General features: G+C 41.3%; 1 protein-coding gene and 1 long non-coding RNA gene across 2 annotated transcripts in view; one reads left to right on the top strand and one right to left on the bottom strand.

The window, feature by feature from the left end:
* Window positions 1–3,043: 3,043 nt before the first annotated feature.
* On the bottom strand, window positions 3,044–5,352 carry LOC125485548. Its single transcript, XR_007264260.1, has 4 exons — window positions 5,193–5,352; window positions 4,839–5,018; window positions 4,032–4,174; window positions 3,044–3,595 (listed from the first exon to the last, which is right to left on the bottom strand). It is a non-coding gene; the product is annotated as an uncharacterized LOC125485548 (long non-coding RNA).
* Window positions 5,353–8,677: 3,325 nt separating this feature from the next.
* Window positions 8,678–10,771, top strand: part of LOC109923714 — a 50,674-nt gene continuing 48,580 nt past the window's right edge. The window contains exon 1 of the mRNA XM_048609225.1: window positions 8,678–8,724. Within this exon, the coding sequence (XP_048465182.1) occupies window positions 8,678–8,724 (47 nt within the window). The remainder of the gene's footprint in view (window positions 8,725–10,771) is intronic.

Below are 10,771 nucleotides of genomic sequence, written 5' to 3'. Positions count from 1 at the left end.
TTCCTGCTCCTCTGATGCTGCTTGGCCTGCTGTGTTCATCCAGCTCTACACCTTGATATCTCAGATTCTCCAGCATCAGCAGTTTCTACTATCTCTGAAACAATTTTAACCCGGATTTTCAAGTCCCACCTGCTCCAGACGTGTGTAATAACATCACCCAACTGCTTGATTAGAAAACATATCCCATAATGGTTAATGTGGTAGGCTCTTGTGTTGCAGTGGTAGTGTCCCCACCTCTGGGCTGGCAAGCTTAGATTTAGGTCTCATTTTCTCCAGAGAAGTATTATGATCAGGTTGATTAGAAAATATCTGCAGAGTAGCTCGAGTCCTCAAGGATGAACCCTCAGCCTACGTACTGTTTCTACGTGACTTCACCCCAAAGCAGCAGTTACCGCATGTTTTATGGAGACACCCATCTCGACTTCACCACGGCCCCTTTCAACCCTCCATTGTCTTAGAGTTGCTCGACTGTTTCTCCAGCCTTCGGTACTGGGTGAGCAGAAACTTCCTCCAATTAAATACTCGTACAAGCAACTGATCCCAGAGCCGAAGACCCATTCCAGAGTTTTCACCTTCGCTTTTCTCTTTGGCCTCTGTGGTGGAACCAAAATGTTCACAATCTTGGTGTTATATTTATCCCTGGGATGACCCTCTGGAATATCACCTGATCTTCCCGCTGCCCAAGCCCCTTTGCTGCTGAAACCTTCATTTACGTCTTTGTTGCGTTCAAACTTGACCATTCCTGGTCAGCCTTTCGTGTTCAACACTCTAACAACTTGAGATCGCCGCAGACGCGTTGTCCATGGCTTGCGTCTGGAGTCCCACTGACCCGTCACCCCTGGGCTCACTGACTTATATTGGCTAATATTTAAGGAAACTCCGATTTTAAAAATCACGTCCTCCATGACCTCTTGCCTCCCTATTTCTTTAATGTCTCCAGCCCTATAACTCTTGGAGATATCTGCACTCCTGTAAGTCTGGCCTCTTAAGATATTTTCTAGTCAACCTGTTATTACATACTAAATAAAAATCGAAAGAACTGCAGATGCTGTAAATCAGAAACAAAAACAGAAGTTGCTGGAAAAACTCAGTGGGTTTGCCAGACGTGCTGAGCTTTTCCAGCAACTTCTGTTTTTGTTCATGTTATTAAATAACTCTGGAAAAGGTGGGACTTGAACCCCAGCCTCCTGGCTCAGAGTTAGGTACAATACCATTCCACAACAAGAACCCTTAGTCTTCTCTTGAGCATGCCCGATGTTATAGCTGCGCAGCTGGTGACCATGCTTTCAGTTGGCTGGGCCCTGTGCTCTGGAATTCTTTCCCCAAACCTCTCCACTGCTCTACCTCGTGTTCTTCCATGAAGGCTCTCCTGCAAACTAATACTTTGACCATTTGCCCTCATATCTTCTGATGTGACTGGGCGTCAATTTTGTGCTTGCTATTGTTCTTGAGAAGCACCTTGAAACTTATTTTTATTTCGTTAAAGGCACCTTGTAAATGAAAATTGGGTGGTGTTTTATATAGATCGTATCCAGGACCATGTAAACTTAAGTCCATGAGGTGCTTTATATAAATAATGAACGCACTTAATATAGCGACTTATCACAGCGAAAATCCACAAAATCCTTCACACAATCAATGAGAGTGGTAACTGGTCTCCAAAGCAATTCAAAATGTGACTTGTGCCGTCATCATATATTTAATTGTGGATGCCTTGCACTGTTCGGAAGAAAGTAAGTTTTTTTTTCTTTTTAAAAATGTAAGATGTAAAAGACTCTGACAGACTAGTTTGGAACAGCTTCCAAATACCCAATGAACATGCGGCAAAAAATGTCATCTGCTCCCCTTCTCCGACGGTCTTCCAGAAGCAAACGAGTACAAAATCCAGAAGCAAACGACTCTTTGCACTCAACCCTGGAAAATGTTTGTTACTCAGATTACTTACTAGTCCCTGTCACCTTGCATCCCTTTATGTATCCCAGCCAGGTCGTTATAAAAACAAAAGACACAAAATCAGAAATTGCTGGGAAAAAACAGCAGGTCTGGCAGCATCTGTGGTGAGAAATCAGTCCAGTGACCCTTCTTCCGAACAGCTAAAATCACAGCTACTTCGAAACAGACGAGAATGAACAGTGGAAGTAGCCAAAATGACTTGCTTCTTGGGGAACCTCATCGCTCTCGTCCCTGAAGAGAGTAACACGCTAGTACGAACGAGATGACAGGCCTTTCCCATTAAAGAGTCTTTTTAAGATTTCGCTGACAATGTCAACCCCCCACCACTCCCCCCCCCCCCCAAAAATGAAAACGTACAGTTGTTACTTGAAACGAGTGTCCACAGCAATTCGGTAAAGAAATGTGAATGAGAGTGTAACATAATGAAAGAGCATTGGCTTCGAATGCAATGGAGCAAGACTGACCCCGCGGGCACCGGGAATTTCTAGTTTCTCCCGGGCAAGCTCGCAGGCGCAAGTCCCCTTCTGCATCATGCGATGCTTTCCTGAAAACGTGTTTGTTTGTGGTTTGTGGGATCGAGAATCACCGTCCACCCCATGGCTGCCCTAGAGGAGGTAGCATTGGCCCTTCTACTAGTTGCTGTCTCCTTTCCGTTACGTTGCCCTGTCATCTTTCAAGTACAATTGACTGGATATCCGCTCCCATTATTGACGGCACAGTCACCCATTTTATGATGGTTTCAAACAAGACTATAAATGGCCCTTCAAAGAAACAGCCATACTAAAGTTACAGGTGAAAGTTAACATAGGCCACATGTAGTAACCAAATATTTGACTACTTTAAAGTATTTTCTTTAAAATGTACATCCATGTATATATTTTTGTTCTTAATGAACCTTTAAAAAAATCATTTGATGAATGCTGTTACAAAGTTGTTGCCATGAGTTCACTTTGATAGAGGCGAGTTAAACCATGAGAGATCGGCTTAGTTCCTGTCTACCCATTTCTTCAGATCAGTTTCTGCCCGACCCATGCAATCATATTTATTCCTCGTTTAAGCTCAAACACGCAGCAGAAAATTAGCACACGTCGAAATTAGAACAAGGTTATTATATCAATTTGCTCATTTGTAATATCTCATACACCAGAATACATGTCTCAATCTTTACCTTGTTCTATAAACATTGTTAACAAACTGGACCTGAACAGTATTGCTCTCCGTTTTCATAGCATCGCTTTTTTTTTCAATCATTTGAGTTCCTTCGTGAGTCTTTTTTTCTACAATTTATTGGTCCGCTCTGATTGAAAGAGAATAAAGGGATTTTTTTTTCAAAAAACGTGGAGTAACTCAGGGCATTTGATTTGAAAGAGAGTAGGAATGCGTAAAGAAACACTGTAAGGTGTGCGCTGAAAATTGACAGTTCTGTCCCAACTTTGTCACTAAGCACGCCGCACAGGCAAATTCAAACGTTCTGTTTGTTAAGATTTCGAAATTGAAAATTATATTTTGTCTCTGAGAGGCTAAATTTTAATTGTTGACCCCTTGAACTTTAAAACGCCCTGTCTAGTTTCTCAAAGACTGTAACCAAAGGCTTCGAAATCCAGGGATGTTCTCCAGGATGATAACGAAAAGAACCAGAACACTGAGAAAAAAAGGAGAAATAAAATATTTAATTGAAAGATTAAAAAGTTAATAAAGGCACAAATGTAAAATGCGATTCCTCTGAATCAGTAAACTGAGCTTTAGTTAATTTCTTCTGAACACGCGAAGTCCCATCATAAATTTTCTGGACTAACTATTATCTTGGACAGCGTGAATCCTTACAGTTGTGCATCAAGGTAATACGTTTGTTTTGTTTTCAAACGACATATTTATGTTAACCTTGTTCACGGCTCAACAGTAGCCTGAATGATACTGTTGCAACCTGATCTACAACACTACGCCGCATCGAAATAACAATTATGGATCTTTGTTATATTCATTAATGAGTTCCAAAGACACCTCCTGCCCGTTTGCACCCTTCCTAAAGATGTATCTGAGTCCAGATGTGCTGATCCGGGATGACAGTAAGTAATTACCTCTTTTAAAAGTTCGATTTATTCATTTTAAAATGTTGCTTCTCTTGAAGTCCTGGAGCTGAACAAAGAAATTGTGGGCTGGTGCGGGAACATCCAAATGCTTGGATAAATTGTTTCTCCTTTCTGTTAGCCTGGAGTGTGGCCTGTAGGGAGATTGCGTGGGACATGTTGTAGTCAGTGAAACATAATCAATTATGTTTTTTCTGTTTAATTTATTTTTAGAAAAGACATTTCCTTTGTTAGAAACTAGCTGTTTCTGAATGGCCTATTTGTTCAGTGCCATGAACACAACTTGCTCATAATGTCTCTGATTATGTAGCTCGTACAGATCTTCGTAGAGTTCGTTTGTAACTTCATATCCCACAGGATTTTTGTTTGGCTCTTGTAATGGCGAGTGAATAAAATAAATGATTAATGGACGTGAGTCCATTGATAATAATTATCCCGTGAACAAAGTGTCTCTTCAGACCATCCCTTCGGTGTGATTTATGGCAATCATACAAGTTCCATGCTATCGGGTATTTTTGGTACATATTTTAAACCATAGATTGAATCTCATATGCCTAATCCTTAGTGCATCGCGACTTGCGCCTTCCTGGCGCTTTTTTTTAAACAGTTAGTATTCGATCGTTTAAACCAATGCAGGCATTAAGCACAGCGCCGCTGTCCTGCTACTTACAAAACGCTCCATACATAAAAAGCGCAACTTGTTTATAGCACGCAATCTGCTTAACCCTCTAGTAAATATTTTCATTCAAATACAAGATATTGTTGTAACTATGATCCCGTGGTACCGTTTGAACTTACGCAAGCTTCTTCAAATTGAATATGAGTCTTTTGTTGTTGTAAAAAGAAGGCATTATCTGTCAGAGACAAATCGGGAAACGCTGTACTCATGTATTCGGAATGGACACGGGATCCAGCGAAAATTCGGCGGTCAATCATTTTCATCCTCTTGTCATTTTACCTTGGTTTACGATCGTAAGCCTTCGGAAAAAAAAAAGCTTTGCTCGTGTGTGGAAGTAGAAAATCTGGTGAAGTGTTTTAAAAATAAGCATGACACCACAGTGGAGAGACTTAACGTTCCGACACCCTTTCTTAATGAATAATAGGTTATCCGTGTATTCGTCTTAACAGACAGCTGTTTTAAATGTTTCCTACCTGCTGATGCATTTGTGTGTATCATTCCACTCCCCACCATTCTAAATCGGAACATAGTCTTATTGGCGGTGGCCGTGGTGGGGGTTGGGGGGTGGTGGTGGTGGTGGGAGATTTCTTTTGTTTCCCTTCCTTGTTTATTTTAGGATGTATTAAGTTGTGGTCTGCCAGCGAGGTATTGCATCATGGAAAAAAAAATGGCTTGAGTCTCGATTTCTCCATTTAAAGACAAAAGCTGGGTGTCTGCACTAACACTCTGGAGTGGGAGTGCTGGGAAGTGAGTGGAAGCTTTAATCTAAACAAGATATTGTTGATGGCGAGCGGATGGGGATTATCAAGCTGTCTTCTGCCGGAGTCTCAGTAGCATCCAAGCATTTGGCACTGGCGCCGGGTTGTGTGACAGGTGTAGCGTTTCTCTTTGTTTTGCTGCTCCCCTCTCTGAGCCAGGTAAAACATGCATACATGTAAATGCCGCAGGGATGCCTGGAAACACAAGGAATCTGCGCTGTCCTGTTGAAGAAATGATTTGCCACAAGCCTCAGCAGTGGGAGAGAAATCAAACTGAAACGCAATGAACGGTATCTTGGGTCATAGCGCTTTGTTTACATGTTTTACACATGTTTATTGCTTAGCTACTGGATTGTATAACATAAAACGGTATAATGTAAAATCGGGAAATAGCAGTCGGAATGTACGCTTTATGTAACAAGTATGAATACCTAGAATGGGTTAAGACAAAATGCAGTTAATTCATCTGAATACACTCGTCTTTACTATAAGACTGCTGTGTGCATAGCTCTGATACTGAGTGGGCATTAGGCAAACAGGTTAAAGGTGCATATCAATCAGATTTGGGTTACTGAGCTAGTTTTGCGACCAGTTGCTTCTGTAAGGCCTGTTAATTAGGTGAATTACTGGGCAAAACAAATATACAGGATGCAGGATTAACCAGGACGTGAGTGAATTGGAGGAAAGCAATTTGGAATTATAAACCACTTACAATTGTATCGTTTTCTTTAGAAATGTTTCACATTTGAAAGTGACTTTACTTGTGTAAGATCATCCTAAAATACAATTCTGACTACTTTTTAGTACATCACACCCGACGAAACGAGTGCCTATCTATAAGTATGTACAATAAATATAACCTTAAAAACGGGATTCTTTCTCCATGTGTGTACCTGACCCCCTTAAGGTGGACTTATGGAGGTAGGTCCAGAGAAACAAAACGATAGTGAAGGTTTCTTGGTGAGCTTGCCATTTTATAAACACGCAGAGATGACTGTTAATGATATTTTTTTCCAAAAAAAGAGAGGGAGTGAGAATCGTCACTTAGATTTGGGGAGAGGTTGTGAGGGTTGGGGGTAGAGGCGGAGGCTGCAGGCGAACAGGGAGTGACCTACGTGCCTTGGGTTGCTACAAATCCAAACAAAAGACGCACGGGTTGAATTCGGAAGTTTATGAAAACGGAATAAGAGTCTTTCCCTCGCGGTTTAGACTTTGACAGCCAGCTGTATTCGCGTGACAACGAGAAACGCAGTCATTTTCTCAGCGAAAACCGCCCTGTGATTTATGATTCGCTGGCGATTACGAGGCAGGGCGAACACTTGTTTATACAGCCAGAAAAAGGGTGGTGGGGGGGTGGGGAGGTTGGGGGTAAGGAGAGTGTGACAGAGAGAGAGAAGGAAAATCTATTAAAGACCCCGGATGCTCAAGTATCCGTAGAATAAACAACCAGTATTTTAAACATCTTCAGTCATGTTGTTTGGACAGATGAGTTTAAGGGGAATAGGGCTGGCAAGTTTATTGAAAGGGATGGCCTTCCATGAGCTTTCAGAGAGAGACAGAGGGAGAGAGAGACAGAGGGAGAGAGAGAGACCCCTTTAACACCGAAAGGTTGGATCAGTCTATTTGTTATTTACTGTCCCGCGGTTCCTTACGCACCTGGGTGCAACTTGCAGAGATGATATTTAGGCCGTCCTGCCGGTTTTAGTCGACGTGGAACCCTCTTTTACTTTACAAATGGTTGCATTTCCTACATCCTTCCTCGCTTAGCATCCTACCAGGGAGTCTGGCAATAGAAAGACAGGAAAAGAAGGAAACTATTTAGCGCTTAAATTTAATCGTGGTTGATCTGTGTGTAGGCTCCATACTCTCCTGATCCTTAATGCTTTGGTCAACACAAAGTATCAATCATACCTTTTTTTTGAATTAACAACGGATCTAGCGCTGTGCAGGGGTTTTAAGCCTCTACGACACTGCGGCTAGTAGAAACGTTTGTTAATTTTCCTCCTCAAAGGCCAGGCACTAATTTCAGGCGATGCCCGTTAATCATGAGCTGCTAACAAACACGAGGCACTCAAATGGAAGTACATAGTCTCTGTGCTTAAAGACCTGGAGTCAAACCCCAATTGGAAAAGTTTCAAACTGAACCCATCAGCCCATGTCCCTGCTTTTGAATGTTCGGGTGGACAAATGTGTACCATGGTAGCATTTAAATACACCAGAAACAGAGAGCGCAATGTTATTAAGTCTGCCGGAAGCTGGAGAATTTGTGCAAGAGTGCAGTAGAATTAAATTAGGCCTCCGGAAGCTCCATTACCATGTTTCCAGTAAACACACCAAATTTGCCGTTTCTCTGACGGCTATTCCTCCACTAGCCTATTAAGAGCGGGTATAAATTTAGCAGGATGCCTGGGCGCATTTGGCGATTGCGTTATCTGCAGCCCTCGCTATCTTTTATTTTGAAAGAGATGTTTAAAGGTCGCTTAACTGCTTTCTCTTTAACTCCCGTCCCTCTCCAGTATCTGGAGGGTCTCGGTAATCTCCGACCATTCGACAGTTGCTGCAGAGCGGAAAGTCAGCGCCCCGATAGTGTCAGATCCTATCGGCCGACACCGCCGGCGCTGTTTGCTGTCGGAATTTTAATTGGGAGAGATGGGTGCCTTTCACTTGATAAGGTATTAATAAACCAGAGATGATAGACTTTTAAAGACAAGTACAGACAATAGAGATTGTACAATATTGATACACTTCTTAGCAGTTTGCTCTCCTGTTTGGTGAATTACGAAACGGTAATAATTTGTATTGGGGATGTCTTTAATTATATAAATGGCACAGACAATAATCATAATTTTGAATGAACTCAAATTTTGCACTCATATAATTTTTATTTCAGAATTTTTCTGCATTAGAATTTGACATCATTATTGAGAGACACCTGATTAAATGTTAATTTAAACGGAGAAACAGAGACAAAACAGTACAAATTATCACGTGTGAAAATTGCTACACACGGATTGCTACTTACATCGGACAGGTTTTATTTGCATCAGTGCGAACGAATAGATGGAAAATATCAAGTATGTTTAAACCTGAAATGCGTGGTTAAGTTAGTTAATCTGATAACAACATGTCAGCAAATTAACATATTATTTTCAAATAAATGCTGGAAATGCCCAACGCTTTAGATTTAAAATGCTTCGGAAATGGAAGTAATCGTCAGGCGAGTTGGTACAACCAAAAACGAGGTGTTGTAAAAATATAGTTGGGCGTTGCAGTAGTAGAGTTTACCTATTGTATATATAAATGCGGATGAACTGAAGACTTCATTGAGAAACAATAAAGGCTCGTTGAAACAGCACACAGCGATGGGCTGAATGGTCGCTGACTTCTTCTTCTGTAAGGATGGCTCTCCCTATTCCATTCTTTGTTTAAATCCCTAAGAAAATCTGAAAATTTTTTTCTTGTGGCTCGGGAACAGTTTCCAACGGGTACTCAGAAGCAAAATGCGCATTTATTACCAAAATAGTGGATGCTCGTCAGGCATCGAGCATCGGGACATGAGTCCTGTACAAAATTACAAAAGTTACGTTTTAAATGTATTATAGCTTGGAAGTCTGACAGCGAAAGTACCAACCATCATTTTAATGATTTAATTACCTGCCAATTTAAAGGGAGATCTGAGAGAGAGATATGGGTTGGTGAAATGTAATTTTCCCCTGAAATTAATAGGAAACTGTGCAGCCATCCCTCGTCAGAAAGTCATGATTAAATCATATCTCTTGTTTGATATGAGAGTTGAACTAGGTTCAAGTGCGTTCAAATGATTGCTTTCCATTCTCTCGTTTCCAAGTAAATGATCGAAGGGCCATGTAATAGCATAAATTCTGCTCTGATGTCTTGCCACATGCTTTGTCATGTTTTTACAAGGAGACGATGCAAAATTGTATGGCGAGTGAAACAAATTTTCATCACTTCTTAAAAATATATGGCTAAAAATGCAGCGATGAACACAGCCAGATTTCCACTCTAATTTCAAACTCATCAGTTTAATATCACTTTGCTGAGTATTAACCAAAGGCGGCAAAGCTTTTGGAGGTAAATTAAGTGAATAAAATTTCACTCATGCGTTATCGACATTCAATTAGGAGGAACCGCGAGGCAAGTTCAATCTTGCTTCGCTGGGAGTTTGCCCAAAATATGAGGCTGCAAGTTCCTGGTTCTGTTTAAGCGCCGGGTGCTGAGGAGGCACAGATCCGATGTGACAGCAAGTCAGTTCACTCTCGCTTTTGAAGAAGGGTCACTGGATTGGAAACGTTAACTTTATTTCTCTCTCTCCACAAATGCTGTCGGACCTGCTGAGTTTATCCAGCAAATTCTGCATTTTATTTCACTCTCTGGACCCGGCGAGTTTGCAGTCGGCGCGAGGCAGACGATACAGTTCGCATCTCAGGTTTAACAACAAATCACAAGTGAAAACAACTAAAGCAAAGCCGACAATGCGGAGATAAGGAATAACGGAGTTGTCCCAAAAAGAACTCATGATGTGGATTTAATTATTGGTGAAATGGAACGTAATGGGTAAATTATTGATTTAATCATATCGTTAATCAAGTTTCCCGATTTTGTGTTCCTTAAAATGTTCACCTCTATAATCTCACTTTTCTCCCGATTGCAAAAGATTGCAATTTTGCTGCCTGAGATCCGCAAGATTGTTAAGAATCGCTAACAGCATGAATACATTCATTCTCATATTTTCCCTGCAGATTTAACACAGTATTGCAGGTTTCAACCGAGAAGTAAGTAGTTATGTTGTGTTAATTCGCCTTAAGAGAAACCCCTTGACCCGAATTAATTTCACTGAGCGCTAGTTTAATGAAATCATTTATCTCGGTCGTAACACCCAGCGCGTTCGTTTTCACATCGGAAAAGGTGTCGATCAGATTCCATACGACCTCGTTTCGGCGGTGAAGCGAGCAGATCATTTGTTTTTTTTAAAAAGCACAGTTCAATAAATCCATACTTAAGTATTACTTTACAAAAGCAAAAAAAGACCACATGCTGGGTAATGAGTACTCCAGTCGCCAGCGAATATCTGCAGTGATCTACGTCTGATTTCAGCGCGCTTGAAAAGTAAAGTGAGATGCGGAGACCAAGAACGTAAACCAGAGAGAGAGAGAGAAAGAGAGAAAAATACAGATAAGTTGCTTCGGATCAGAGATAGTAGGAACTGCAGATGCTGGAGAATCCGAGACAACAAGGTGCAGGGCTGGATGAACACAGCAGGCCAAGCAGCACAG

Source organism: Rhincodon typus, chromosome 20 (genome assembly GCF_021869965.1).
Source record: "Rhincodon typus isolate 14 chromosome 20, sRhiTyp1.1, whole genome shotgun sequence".
NCBI lineage: Eukaryota > Metazoa > Chordata > Chondrichthyes > Orectolobiformes > Rhincodontidae > Rhincodon > Rhincodon typus.
This window is presented reverse-complemented; position numbering and strand designations above follow the sequence as displayed.